Source organism: Colletotrichum gloeosporioides (assembly GCF_011800055.1).
Source record: "Colletotrichum gloeosporioides strain Lc1 chromosome Unknown consensus_47, whole genome shotgun sequence".
Lineage (NCBI taxonomy): Eukaryota > Fungi > Ascomycota > Sordariomycetes > Glomerellales > Glomerellaceae > Colletotrichum > Colletotrichum gloeosporioides.
In genome coordinates, this window is record NW_025544692.1 from 598,762 (window position 1) to 613,619 (window position 14,858).

Sequence of the window (14,858 nt, forward strand, 5' to 3'; positions counted from 1 at the left end):
CATAAGATATGTGTCATGTGTAGCTTGTTCTTCTTCTGCTCTCTGCTCCGCACGTGTTCCGGGCGGTCGGGCTCGTTTCTAGGACGAGCTGTCGGGGTGCTCGGAGTTGTAGAGTAGTACCCAACGGGTGGTATTATTTTCCAAGGTCGGTCTAGTTGTAACCAAGGAGGGTAGTAGATAGGAAATAAGATCTAGGTTAGGCCTGGGCTGGTCCATCGGGGCACTCGCCAAAAGAGCATTTGGATGGGACGTCGGCGATGCTAGGAAAGCCGGAGTTTGGAACGAGCATCGTGATCCGTCTTCACGCCTTATTCAAGTGAGTGAGTACGTAGCACTCCGTATTGATGCTAGAGCGGCCTGACCCAGCAGTGCGGGAGATTAAAGAGAGAGAAGAGAGAAATCGAGATGTGGTCCTGATGAACAGGCAAGGCACATCAGGTGGGAACCTGATGTGGAAACGAGGTGTTGGAACTTGGCCACGCTGAGGGAAAGGTAGGCTGCTAGCCTTCCAACGCGTTTTGAAATCCTTGGAAAGAGATATACCATAGGGTAAGTAGCAAATTGGGATGATCGAGATTCGGCTGGCGGCCGGCAGCGCAGACGGGATGATGCATGCTCGAGGACGCATGACAGCCTCGAGATTGGCATCCGTTGGCGGCGCTGACTTGGTGGCTGAAAATCCACGGTCTCCAGTTGTTTAGTGTCTTTGTGTTGATTTGCACGAGACAGACAGGAAGAAAAAAAGCATCCCGCCCATCAGGAGGATTCGCTGGAACGTCATCCCGAGCGCGGCGTTGATTGAGCTGTTTGGTCAGCAGAAACAGGGCCAGACCATGTGGTCGACGGAGGGAACGATCAAGGCCAAAGTCTTAGTCATGCCGTGAGAACGGGTCGGGTCGGGGGAACAGGAGAACAAAAGGAAGGGAAAAAGAAAACAAAAAGAAAAACGGCGAGACCCATCCAGCAGCGGGAACTGGAGACGTGTTGAGGTGGGCGGAGAGAAAAGGCAAATATTGAGCAGCAAAAATTGGATCGTGGGATGCTTTGGATGACGAAGGACGAGCAGATTTTCTTTGGCTGTTTCCGAAAAGGGACTTCGGCCAGTCAGGATCGGAATCGGGCTCTTACCCGGGAAATTGGAAGGTGATTGGGCAGAGGGTGATGACTTCTTGATCGGGACTAGCGCCAGGAACGGGTGGACGCTAGCAAACCATCTTTGGCAGGGCCCTGGCAGCCCTGAGTAATCCACCCCTACGAGGTGCCCTGCACAAGCAGTGGACAGTGGGAAGCTCCCCCTGAACGACCTGAACGGGGCGGCTGTGGCAGTCTTGTGCGCCTGTTGCCCGCTGTTGACCGCCGTCAGCAGCTCCTACCTACCTTAAGCACGTCCACGGCAACACGGGTACCTACCTTACTTGGGTGGTGCAGCGCGGCACAAGCCCAGTGGCTTTCCCTGGTGGGTGCCCCTGCAGAGACCGTTGCACCTGCGTTTGCTGCGCTGCCGGGACGTTGCGTGAGGTGGTGGTCGCGGGTCGACATCCGGGCCACTGTCCGGTGGCCGCCGTCCGTCCATCTGTCCCATCGTCGTTTGTATTCGTAAAGTACGGAAACCTGGCTCACTGGCTCACCAAGCAAAGACCCACAGTCGCAGTCCCGTTCACGTTCCTGACTGCATTTCTGTTCCCTGCAGGTGCAGTGTTTTCTCGGCCCTGAAGCCGTCGTCCATGGATGCCATGCCCTGCCCTGGTTGACGGAGGCTGAGAGGGGGCGCCGAGTTGACATGTCGTCGAGGGTTGCGTACCTGCTGCCACGCACCGCAGGGAATAAACGTCAAGGCGCGTGTGCTGGCCGCCGTGGTAATAATGCGCAGCGTATTATCGGTCTTGGATGCAAGGGATGCGGGAAGACGGCGGAGAGCATGTCGGCCGGGACGAGAGCCAGGAAACATCGGACGGTACCTGTGTCAACGCCTGGTTGACGCTGGCAAGAAGAGGTACCTGCCTCCGAGCGCATGCTGTACCACATCCCGAGTGGATGGAATTTGTTCGAGAAGGAAGAAACGGGGCCCCATTTGAACCGGCCGAGTACCAATAGTGTACGTATACAGCCTCTGTGCTAGGCGCAAGCTGAACAACCTGGCTGTTGACGACTGACGACTGACCGCGTCTTTCGTCTGACTCTCCGACAGAGAGAGATGCGATTGATGAGAGATTGCGGGGAAGGAGCGCACGTCGCGGCGGTGTTGCGGAATCTGGCGACGATGTGGATGGACCGCTGAATCGGATTGATTGTTGACTGGAACTTTTTTTTCTATTTTTCACTGTCCGTGTACTTACTTGCTGCTCGAGGCAGACTCGGAGAGAGAGAAGATAGAAACAGAAACAGAGACAGAGTCTGGATGTCGTTAGCCAACGGGTGTCTGACTCTTGACTCTCACCGTTTAATCAATCTATTGCCCCTTCGTTTGGCGCGTGTAGTGATTGAAAAGTCTTGGTATGGTCCTGGGTGTTGGGATCTGGAATTGGCTTCGCCTCGGAGCCAGCGGCGCGGTACCCTCTCTCTCTCCCGTCTGCTACATGGTAAAGTACTGACAGGGAAGCCAGGGAAGAGAAAGAAGACTGGACAGCCAGGCATGGAAGGCATGCATGCATTTCTCTCATTCATAATTCGACCACCGTTGGAATTGGAATGCTTCTATTGGCGCCAGCCATGAGTTGGCCCGTTCTCTCCAAGGGAGCTCCTATCCAGATGCCTTGCCGCGTGCCGCACAGAGTGCATATGTACTGAGTCTGTGAAATTGGGGGATGAAAATGAGAATGAAGTGGAAATGCCTCCAGGCGGACTCGACAAGCGAAAGACAGCGGACCGGGGGAGGCGAAGAGAGACCTTGAAGAAACCTGGAAGGGAGAGGGCGAGAGAGAGAAGAGAAGAGGATCTTCCATTTCAAATCTCAAATCTCAATCTCGTCAACGAGCAATCCCTTTTTTTTTTTTTTTACCTTTCTTTGCCCCCCTTCTCTCTCGTGTCTTCACCTTCTGAAGTAACTTCCATTGCTCAATTCGCGCTTGCGCAGGCAGCTGCACCTGCAATCTGCACTGGCATCATCATTTAGGTGCTCCTTCCTCGCTCCCTCCCGCGTGGTAAATCACACTTTCGGGAAGCTCCTTCCATCTGATCCTTCCCTACATTTTTGATCTTGTTTTTATTTATCTTTATTTTATTTTCCTCAATTGCTTCCTCTCGTCGGTAATTCGCCCGGGCAAAATAATATCTACTACCTTACCTACTCTAACCTTGGGCTGCCCATCTGCTGGCCTTCGCCGCCTCCGTTCGCCAATCCACCCGATTAATCTTTTCTTTCCTCTCTGTCTCGACTCCTTCCTTGCGACACTCGCTCATCCTACCACAATCTCTCGTTTCTTCGTCCGCCTCGACCCGACGGGACTGTCTCTCTTTGACCGTGTCCAAACCGCACCGGCCTCATCAACACCGAACCGACAGCAACCAGCGATACCTTACGTCTGAAAGTCGGCCAATCAGCCCGCCGAACCATCCGACCGCGGCCGTCGTTACTTTTACCTCGTGGCAGCGGCAGCGTCTCCCAAAATCTGACGCACGAGTCAATCACTCTTTGCGTCTCCGAGACACCTTCGACCTTGGCGACGCCACAGATGCCCGCCCTGCCCTGAACCATCATCAAAGCAACGAAAACAAAAAAAAAAAGAAACAGACAAGAGAGACAGACACCTGCTTTGGGCCATTTGGAGCTCTGCATCCCACCTACAGCATTTCAGAGCCTTGCTTCTACCTTTCACCACTCGATGCCCCGCTCTCCGTTCTGTTCTTCTTCCGATCCTTTCGACGCATGTTTCCCGGCTTCGGCTTGAACCAATGACGAAGACGCCCTTGTCCGGGTCCAAACGCTCGCTTCAGTTTTAGCATCTTCATCTGCGACAGCAGGCATCCGCCCCCAAAAAACCAGGACCCCCCGCCATTAACCAACCAGACCTCGGACGACGACGGCCGCCATCCACACATACTTCAGGTCCATTGTACCTTGCCGTGTGTGCCTTGCCTTAAACCGCTGCGTACCTGGCCCCGTTCCTGAAGCCTCCGCAATCCCAAGGTGCCATTCGACCCATCGATACCACCACACGCTCACCGCACCAGTCGGATACCTCTCCCTTGGTCTCCTCATTTTACCGACGATAACGACCTCCTGCGTCTGCACCTGTCAGAGCCGTTTCCCCAACTTGACTCCTCTGACATTGCGTCTCTTGTTTCGCATTCCCCGACCTACCATTCGACCTCAGACCTCGTCAGAACAACGCCAGCTCTCGCCCATTGACTCGGCTGACGGTCGATCTTTCACTTCCAAGTTTCCCCCCTTACATCCGGCCCCCAGCCTGCATACGCATGAACCGGCCTCAGGGCATCACCTCGTCTCGTCGCATGCCCTGTGTTTCTTTCAAAGCCTGCCGCCGTTCCTTGCTCAACTCGACTTGATTGTCACCCTATTTTCTTTGCACCACCCTCGCACCGACCGTTCTTCAACCTGCCATATCCCGGCTTCCAGCAGCGATCACCCATTGAACCTGCCCCGCCCGGCCAATACCGACTACGAGTTGCTGAGACTATTCGAGAGGGTTGCTGCAAGACGCAAGGTTCATGCATGTGCCGCGATGGTACCGTTCTCGACGACTTTGACTGCCCTACTACAACCAAAGTGCACTACCACTACCTGAACACTATTGCTTGCAACACCCACGTTACCGCTTTCGCCTGCCCTGTCGTAACGAGAACGGCAAAGGGAAAGAAAACAGCATCAACTTTGACACGCCTCCTGTTCGGTCGATCCCCTCTTGTAGCAGTCGCCGCCGCTGCCATATAACGGCCGGGGGGATTCAGCCAACATGACCCTCATGGCCGTGGCAGCGGATTCTGGTCAACCCGACGCCCAGATCGCCTTGGGAGCCATGGCAGACCAGGACCCTACCATCCACCGTCAGACGAGCATAAAGCATCGCCAGTTCGGTATTTATGCTTCAAGGCGGACCCATCCGAAACCCGTCCCAGCTTCTGACGTTCCAGAGCGTCCCGGCTCCCCAGCCGCCAACTCTCCAACACATGCACATCCCTTACCCACATCCCCCCCACGCTGGGACTCTCTGGCAAACAATTCCAGTAACTTTGCGAGGCAACAAAACCTCATGAGCGCCCGGTCACAGTCGCAATCGCCTCGCCTTGCCCTATTCCACTCAATTCGAAAATACCCCTCCTCGGAACGCCCCTTTGCCTCGCCGTCCCCCAGCCTCAGTCATGGTTACGAAGAGGACGACGACTTGAGTGCCGACGAATGGACTAGCAAAGCCGCCGCCCGTTCGATTAGATCTCCCGTACCCTACGACGACGACGACCGATCCTCGATCGATACCATGCAGGTAGACAACTTCTCTCGTCCGAGAAGGCCTAGCATCAAGCAGCCGATACAGGACTCGTACAGTCCCCGGCCAGCGAACTACTCTCCCTCAGACCCACGCTCCGATCCCAATTCGCATCATCAAGCATGGCCTCGGCCGCGGGGTCAGTCTGGCTCCTCCGCCCGGTCTGCCTCGACGTTCTCCTCGATGCCTGCCACAGGAAACGATAACTACGAGCATCGCGCCCCGTCCCGGCTCCGGAGTGCCCCGCCTCCGTCGAGCCTCGCCCGACCCCCATTGGCGTACGGTCGGGTTGATAGCTCAAGCTCCGGCTTATCTACTTATGCGCGTGAGGCACCGTGGATGAGTGGAGACGAGATGCGGTCCAGCTACCGATCTCAAATGACATCTTCGAGCGCGCAGGGCACGTACGTGACGGAAAGAAGCAGTGTTCTCACTAAGAACAGCTCAGTCCCTTCTCTGTACGCTAACGGCGAAGAGCTTAGTGTCGACGACGTGATGGGCATGTACGAGAAAGGCTTCCAAGACTCGAGCCCCGAAGACAACGACGATAGCCCGGTACCGGCGTCCGAGATCAATAAGCGCAACACGAGAATGCTCGAAGTCTTGAGTCAACCGTTGACGATGCCTGCCAACTCACTAGCTGTTCCTGTTTCAGAGACCGTTGTCCGCCAATCGGTCGACATGTTCAGAGTATCCGAATACCCTTCGTCTTTGCCTAAAGAGGTTGGTTTGCTGGAAGACGATCAGGGAGAGGAAGAGGAGGACGACGACAATGAAAGAAACGACGAGGTGGACGAAAAGGAGAAAAGAGACTCGGCAAAATCTCTTCAGAATGAAAAAGATTCGCTAACCCCGTCGCCGAAAATGAGCAGCCCAACAACGTCCTCGATGCAAACTGCTGTTGAGCCCGAAGAAATCGAGGAACCTGGTGCTCGGGATCGATACGGGTTTAAAAAGGCCAATCAGTACATCACCAGGGAACAATACGACAACTGGGACAAGGGCTATTCCCAGTATTTGGACAGGAGACGTAAGAAATGGACCGCCTTCTTGAAAGAGAATGGCCTCATGACGGACCGTCCACAGCGGTTCCCACCTCACAGTGCCAAGGCCAAACGGTTTATCCGCAAAGGCATTCCTCCCGAATGGAGAGGTGCCGCTTGGTTCTATTACGCCGGAGGCCCTGCTATATTGGCCAAGCACTCCGGTTTGTACGATCAACTACTGCAGAAGAAGGCAAAAGATGTCGACGTGGAGGCCATTGAGCGAGATTTGCACCGAACATTCCCGGACAACATCAAGTTCAAGCCTGCGAGCATGGCTGGCAAGCCGAACGTAGAGCCTGAGAGGAAGGGCGAGGATGACGATGAGAAGAAGCCTGCGGACACGAATGAGCCCCAGATTATCTCGTCCCTGAGGAGAGTTCTCCACGCATTCGCCATCTACAACCCTCGCATCGGCTACTGTCAGAGTTTGAACTTCCTCGCTGGTTTGCTGCTTCTGTTCATGGATTCGGAAGAGCAATGTTTTTGGCTGTTGAACGTCATTACACGGCTGTACCTGCCAGGCACCCACGAGATGAGCCTCGAAGGATCTAAGGTGGATCTAGGTGTTCTGATGAATGCCATTCGGGAGTCCATGCCCGCAGTATGGGCCAAGATTGGTGACGACTTGGAAGGTGACCCCAACGCACCGCGTCCTGCGAAGCCAGTGAAGAAGCCCAGATCTCGGAGGAAGAACCAACCCAGCATCTCCTCGAATCGTCTGCCGCCAATCACCCTGTGCATGACGGCGTGGTTCATGAGTTGCTTCATCGGTACCCTTCCCATCGAAAGCACGCTGCGCGTGTGGGACGTCTTTTTCTACGAAGGCTCCAAGACGCTCTTCCGCATCGCTCTTGCCATTTTCAAGCTTGGCGAAGACGAGGTTCGGGCTGTAGCTGATCCCATGGAAATGTTCTCTACTGTTCAAGCAATGCCCCGCCGGCTGTTAGACGCCAACGCCCTCATGGAGGCGACGTTCAAACGTCGCAATGGGTTTGGCCACATCAGCCAAGACACAATTGACAGTCAACGACAAGAGAGACGTGACAAGGTGCAGACAGAAGGTGCCCGGGCGGCCACGTATGCCGTGGGCAGCGGAAATGCAGCCGACGACGGCGAGGTGCGCAGGAAGAACACCATTTTCGGACGGAGGAAGCTGGGCAGGTCAGCTGAGGTGATGTGATTCCATTGCAGAACCAAGAAGGCAGGGAGGCAGCAAGCATATCATTCAGCAATGGCGTTTGGGGAAAACTGCATTTAACGGTAATGACTACATGGCATGCGGGACAACTGGCAAGCGAAAAAAGGATATCATCTTAGAAGAAGAGGGCCCAGACGAGCCCCTGGCATATTGGACTTTTGGCAGCATAGAGTAGATGCATGCGAGATTGCCTGACTGGAACAGCAACACTTGTCGCAGCTCTACCACAGGGTGCCATCTTTTGGGCCCGAGCAGATACGTTTTCTTTGTACAGACAAACACATGAAGATTATCATGGTATTCGTATGATCGTCACAGTGACTGGTTAAGTGTTTTAAATCCCTTGTTCAAAATAACCGGTCCAATTACGGAAACATTTGCAAAGGTATCAAGGCCCATGATCAGCCGAATCCCATCCCGAACGCCGCCAATGCTCCCGCCATCAACCGCCACAGTTTTGTATGTTGAATGTAGCCCATGTGTCTTCCATCTTGATATCCGCCCTGTCCGCTCCTCCTGCCTACCGACCTTTACCTCATAGTGTCTTTGGTGAGTAGCTACTGCTTGACCTCTGGGACGGAAAAGTTGGCGGGGCCCTTGGCATAGCGGGTGACGTAGACCTTTGCGTTCTTCTCAAAGTCGGGGCGGTTGTTCTTGTACTCGTCGGCGATGCGGGCCTCGAGGGGGTCGTCGGGCTGGGGCTCGACGAGGAGGGAGCGGACGGCCTCGAGGACGGCGGAGAGCTTTGTGGCGGGCTTCCAGTTCTCGGACTTGAGCATGCCGAGGCAGATGTTGCCGAGGGAGTCGTTTGTGATGTTGGGGTGGTAGATGCGGGTGGCGAACTTGACGACGGGGGCCTTGAAGGGGTAGTCCTTGGGCAGGTCGACGATGACGGCAAAGGTGCCGCCGGCGTAGGGGGAGTTCTCGGGGCCCTGGAGGGTGACGTGCCAGGTGTGCAGGTCGGCATCGCGGGCGAGGGCGATTGTCATGCCGGTCGGCGGGGTGGCGGTGACCTCGGTGAGTTCCTGGAGAGACGAACGATGTTAGTTTGGTTTTGGTGAGGAGGGGAGGGAGGGGTGAGAATGGACCTTGGCGATGCGCTTGCTCGACATGATGGGCGGTTTGAAGCGTGTGCTTTGTAGTTTGGTGTTGGTGTTGGTGTTGAAGGAGGGTTGGCGAGAATGAAGAAGCTGTTGTTGGTTGGAAACGGAGCTGTAACCGTCAAGGTTGGAAGCTCTTGATCAGCAGCAGCAGGTGGATCTCGTGTGGAGCTGTCAGGGGAAGTGGCAGGAAACGCTCGATTTGGCTTGCAGACACAGCTCGCAGGCAGAAAGCAGGAAAAAGAAAAGACGCTTCTGGGGCCGGCAACGGTGAGTGATGATGGCTAGTTGCAGTTGTCACAGATGAAGAGTGGTGAGCTGCGGCTGCGATGATGGCGGGGTAGCTTGCTTTTAAGGCGTGGTGGGGTGAGGTCCCCGTATGCGAAGGCACTTTACTGTACCCAAGGCCGGGTGCTTGTCGCTGAATGTGTGACGCCGGGCGGGGATGTTGGCGGCAGAATCAGCGCGGTGAGTGGGCAAAGCCGCTGAAGCAGCTCATCTTTACTCTGCTAAGGTATCATGACTGCGTCACTGCACATCCCGAAAGCCAGTACTTATCCAGTGTGTTTGTTGTTTGATTCACTCTGACAAGGCAGCAAAACCACGCAGACTCTGCATCAAGTTGTCTTCTCATTTAACAGAGCCGACTCCCAGGCTGAACTGAATGCCGGACAGTTGACTCATCTGTCTAGGGTGCCACCCAATGAAGCTGCCCTAGTCTTCTGCCTAACTTCCCCCAATTGCGGTCGATGTGGAGGCCTTTGAGGTGCATTCAGCCATGTCAACCCATGGAAGCGTAGGTAGGACACCCAGGTGAGAGCCTCATCTTTGAAGCCGTGAGAGGCCAGTCCTTGGACTGCTCCTCAGCCTCCTACAGAACCGGTGGCTCCGTGGACACCACATCAGCCACCAGCAAACGGCACCAAGACATCTCGTTACCTTCCTATTTGTCGTATGCGATGCGAGAATGGAAAACCGAGAGGCCAGAGTTGGGACGGCATGGCTGCGGTTGTGCGTAAGTTCGCGCCAGGCAGTGCTGCCCGCCGTGCCGCGGTTTGCAAAGGGCATATGGATCTGTTCATCCACAGGAGAACACATACGAATACAGGAGGAACATATCTCGGCCGTCAGCAACTCGTTTTGGGGGACTGAGCACGCGAGCTGGCATCAAATTCGGCCAGAGGCAACGAGACCGGCGGCCGGGCACATCATGCGTGTGTCTTCTACATGTGGTAGGCAGTTTCTCACCCGTACCACCTCAGATCCCTCACCGTTCCGTCGGGAGGCGCTCCGACTCGAGTTGAGACGAGGCAAACTTTTGTCAGTCAACTCTACTGACTGACTTGCTGGTCTGCAGAGAGAGGGTCCGGATGCTGTCGCGCGTTTCTTTTTTCGTCTCCCGTCGGCCAGGCCACCCGGTCGGCGGGTATTGACTTTGTCCACCACGGCTTTAGGGGACGACGAAAGGCATGTGGGTGCTTGATTCATGTGCTTGTGTCTGCCGCCCGCCGCACTGAGAGATGCAGTAGCGGATGATCTCTTGGCGTAGGGTCTTGTTGCTAAGCCTGCGTCTGCTGCACCGTGGGATCCTAAGGGCTGGGCTGGGCTGGGCTGGGCTTGCTTGAGCTTGTTGACAGGGTTGATTTACACGTACATAGTATACCATTCGGGTTTGACTTACTAACTGCGGTCATCAACGCCTAGGGTCCTGTCTCTTCTAGCAAAGCTTTAATAAAAGTCCGCAAGAGAAGGAGAGGCTAGGGGACCTCGACGGAGCGGAGTACTGCAAACTCGCGCTCCTCCGGTTGGCCTCTCGGTGATTGACAGCAGCCGATAGACCCGATAGACCCGGACACACCCCACCGTCCGCTGCGCCAGCGCTGGACGGGATCAAGTGAATTTGGCTGGAATGACACCTCATGCGAATGCGGAAGCGGGAACGGATCTCTCAGCCACAAGCCAACAGCCTGGAATACAACGCTATTGCTGCACTCTTCGTACAATGCGGTAGTACGGATACATGCTCCATAGTAAGGTGAGCACAGCTTTCCAGCAATCCCCGGTCGTTCTTGAGAGGATCCGGAAGAGTTCCCAAGAATGTCAAAGACGGTGTTCAACATACCGGAGGCACACGGCACCTCTGCGGCTTACAAAGGTTCAAAGTCCCTCGCTCATTCTGTACCCGTACATCATATTACATGCACTACGTCAACAGTTTTGCTGCGAAGAGAACCTGCAACTCTGCTTCTATGTCAACAAGGCCTCCAGCTTCGACGCACATTGCCATCACCCGCGTTCTTCACCTGCAGAGTCCCCCATCTCATCCCATCCCATCCATCCACCCTCGACTGGTGGACTCGCCGGCGCATAAACGAACAGCCCTTAGCTCCAGCTTCTAGCCACCCATTCGAGGCCGTCGACTCGACCCGTCTCCCCCGCTTGAAGTTCCCAGGTCCCTCGTGCCCCGCGCCACAACTAGACTTCCTTGACTTTGCTGCTGCGTACTTTATGCCCTGAAGGAGCCCGAATACGTGTATTCGCTTCAACGCTTCTGTGCGGTGAGGTGTACAAACGTCTTCTACTGTCCGCCTACCTACCTACATACATATCTCTCTATCAATCTACCTACCTACCCACCTACCTACAGCCATATAGTCAGTCTGCCTTACAGACCGACGGAAGCCGTTGCGAGCAGACTGGCCACTCTAGCGCGCCGCCGCTTCTCACGACTCGAACCGTAAGTACGTGCACTGCACCCCTTGGTTATTCAACTCGAGCTCGTTCGTCATTCGTCGAGGCTTACTCTGCCTCACCTTGTCTACGCTACTTTACCTTACCCCATCACTCCTTGTCCTGTCTTACTCTGTTCTCTTATCATCTTACTCAACCGCTCACTCCCACGGCTCACTTCTAACCACTTCTCCCACCAACAACAGCTTCGCCTCCAGCTCACTCACACGCAGCCTTGCTTGTGCGCGCTCATGATCCCGAGGTTCGACGTCGCCCCTGATTCGGACGTCACCACGCCGTGAGCATATCGACACGAGGGCCTCCGTCCTTCGATGCTGTTTCCGGTTCTCAACCCGCCGTCTCAGCTGCTCTAGTCGTCGACATCATCTTTGTCCACCAAGACATCGATCTCCCCAAGGAGCCATTTCTCGCTTCCGCGTCCCATATTTAATCCCACCACAAACGCAGCCTCAACCCCGGAGCGGTGGTCCCTTACAGCGCCAACCCAACTGGGACAGACGTCATTTTCCCCGATCAGTAGCACCCATAATCGGGCAATCGACCCGTGTGTTTCAGCGCCAGCGTTCCATCGCCTGGGATCCACGGCTCTTGTGTTCGTCTGTCAGCGTCTTCGCCGGAGCGTTTCCGGTTTCCAATACGCCTCGCGACTCCGAGGGTCCGATTGCACCAAGTGGAAAAAAGCAGCGGCTGCGTCAATTTTTGGCTTGTGATATTACACATCACAAATTTTCATATCTCACAGACTTTTCGTGTGTGCAACTCAACACTCACACACAACTACTCCAGCTTCACCGCCCGCCGGCACGATGAGTAGACTCGGCTCGTGGTTCCGCTCCACCGCCGGCAAGGTGAGCAGCAATGCGAGCCCGGCGGCCTCACAGGTCAACCTGTCTGCGCGGGAGATGGCCGACATCGAGGAGGCAATGGTTGCCGCCGCTCTCATCATGAACGACGACATTGACGGTGCCGAAGAGCGTCTGAGGAAGGGTGACTCGGCCTTTCACCAGCTTGGTCTGTCCATGACCACGTTTCTGCGGTCAGTCCTCGGCTTCGAGAAGGATGTCATGAATGAGGCCTCGAAAAGACTGGCCGACACAGAGGCCAAGGCATGGGCAGATTACAAAAAGGCCGAACGCGAGGGGGCCGCAGACGGAAGCAGCAGGATTTACCCCCCAGGCACCGAGTTTCTGCTCATTCATGCCGAGTCCCAGCTTATGGCAGCCGTCGTTGCCGTCTTGCATGAGAGCTTGACTGAGGCTCTCAAGGGATTCTATAAGCTCCGCAAGGCGTTCGTCACGCTTGACAGCATCATGGTGCAGGAAGCCAAGGCATTGGATAAGGGCGGCAAGGCGGATCCGCCGCCGCTGCGGCCGCGAATGAGTGACGACAAGATGCCCGGCAGCTTCGACGATGACGAGTTCGCGGACCTGGACCAGAAGGAGGACAGCGAAATCGAGTTTGTAGATGCCAGTGAGGTTCCCAAATCTGGCGCGGAGACGCCTTCAGAGAAGAAGACGAACGGATTGCAGGCTCCGGCACAGGACATGGCGAACCTCAGCCTGGACAACTCCGGCACCTCGACACCACAGGACGATGCGAAGCTGGCGCCTTTGCAGGTCTCATCCAAGATGGCGGACGACTCGGATTCGGACTCGAACGTGTTCACCAACCCCGTAGACATCTTCATCCACAGTGGCGCTAACATGTGCTTCGGCATGCTTCTTTTCATGCTCAGCATGGTTCCTCCGGCTTTCTCCCGTCTTTTGTACGTAGTTGGCTTCAGGGGCGACCGCGAGCGTGGCGTAAGGATGCTGTGGAAGAGCACCCAGTTCGACAACCTCAACGGCGCCGTGGCTGGACTCATTCTGCTGGGTTACTACAACGGCCTCATGGGCCAGGCCGACATTGTCCCCGCCGAGATTGATTTCGATGCTGAGGCCGAGCTGGTTGGATATCCTGCCAAAAAGTGCGCCGCGCTGCTTGCCTCGATGCGACAGCGGTACCCGGACTCGCGGCTGTGGCGTGTCGAGGAATCGAGAGTCGTTGCGCAGCAGCGTCGTCTTGCAGATGCTATTCAGCTGCTTACGACAGGCCAAGAGAGCAAGATGCGCCAGGTCACGGCTCTGAACAGTTTCGAGCTGGCGTTGGCCGCCATGTCTCACCAAGACTGGGAGCTCATGCAAAAGACCTTTTTGCGCTGTCTGGAACTCAACGACTGGAGTCACACCCTGTACTATTACATGGCTGGCTGTGCAGAGCTGGAGCTATACCGCAACGCCGTTCACGAAAAGAAGGATGAGGACGAGGTTCGCAGGAGAAAGAAGAAGGTTGAGGAGCTGTTCCGCAAGGCGCCCACAGTTGCTGGGCGGAAGAAGTTCATGGCTCGTCAACTGCCGTTCGACATCTTCATCACGAGGAAGATCCAGAAGTGGGAGGACCGGGCGAAGGAGCTCAAGATTGACCTAGCCGATGCCATCGGTGTCAGTCCCGCGCAAGAGATGGTCAACCTGTGGAACGGCACGAAGAGAATGAATGACGAGGAGCTCCACAAGTCCATCAAGAGCTTGGCTTGGGAGCGTTGCACCGCGCCGTCTGAGGGTATTGAGAAGATGCAAAAGACACCCGACGAGGCTGCGATTCGGTCTGTGTGTCTGGCGGCAATTTACAGGACACTGGGACAGTTCGATGACGGACGAGAGGTGTTGAGTGAGGTCCTCGCGGCCGAAAGGTAAGTCGACCATTTCCCTCATTAACGAGACAGTCAACTGACAAAATCACAGAGCCCTTTTCAAGGGAACAACAAGAGACGAGTACACCATGCCCATGGCTCATTATGAGATGGCCGCTATTGCCTGGTTTGAGTGCTGTAGGCCAGAATCCAGGAAGCCAGCCGCCGACGAGCCGGCGGATGCAGAGGCACAGGCCAAGCTCGTCAAGGAGTACCGTAAGAAGAAGATGGACGAGTGCCAGGAATGGCTTGACAAGGTCGTCAATTGGGAGGCATATGTCTTTGACGCAAGACTGGGCATGCGCGTGACGGCTGCCCTTGAGACGCTCCGTTGGTTCAAGAGAAAGAACAACTGGGCATAGACACGTTTGAATGAATCTGACTAGGGGTTTCAAGGAAGGGCCTTTGGGCGCATCTGGTAAACGGAGGTCAAGGCATCGGCGCGCAGTATGGAGCTTCGTTGGTACATATACTTTAGACTCATCGGCTGCTATTTGGGGTATTCTCGGGACATACAAGAGCAACTCATTCAACCTGAAGAAATCACAAACAATCTCAACCAGCGTGCTTAAACGCCTCACGTTCGAAAGC

General features: G+C 55.4%; 3 protein-coding genes across 3 annotated transcripts; 2 read left to right on the top strand and 1 right to left on the bottom strand.

Moving 5' to 3' along the window:
• Nucleotides 1-4,913: 4,913 nt before the first annotated feature.
• On the top strand, nucleotides 4,914-7,670 carry GCG54_00005895 (GTPase-activating protein gyp3; the record flags this gene model as incomplete). Its single annotated transcript, XM_045405910.1, has 1 exon — nucleotides 4,914-7,670. The coding sequence occupies one exon, from the start codon at nucleotides 4,914-4,916 to the stop codon at nucleotides 7,668-7,670; it is 2,757 nt and encodes a 918-aa protein (XP_045264308.1).
• Nucleotides 7,671-8,245: 575 nt separating this feature from the next.
• On the bottom strand, nucleotides 8,246-8,800 carry GCG54_00005896 (Ubiquitin-conjugating enzyme E2 14; the record flags this gene model as incomplete). Its single annotated transcript, XM_045405911.1, has 2 exons — nucleotides 8,246-8,713; nucleotides 8,777-8,800. The coding sequence occupies 2 exons, from the start codon at nucleotides 8,798-8,800 to the stop codon at nucleotides 8,246-8,248; spliced, it is 492 nt and encodes a 163-aa protein (XP_045264309.1).
• A 3,545-nt stretch (nucleotides 8,801-12,345) lies between these two features.
• Nucleotides 12,346-14,629, top strand: GCG54_00005897 (Mitochondrial outer membrane protein IML2; the record flags this gene model as incomplete). The annotated part of the gene is made up of 2 exons (XM_045405912.1): nucleotides 12,346-14,267; nucleotides 14,320-14,629. 2 exons carry the CDS (start codon nucleotides 12,346-12,348, stop codon nucleotides 14,627-14,629), a joined length of 2,232 nt encoding a protein of 743 aa, XP_045264310.1.
• Between the last annotated feature and the right edge of the window lie 229 nt (nucleotides 14,630-14,858).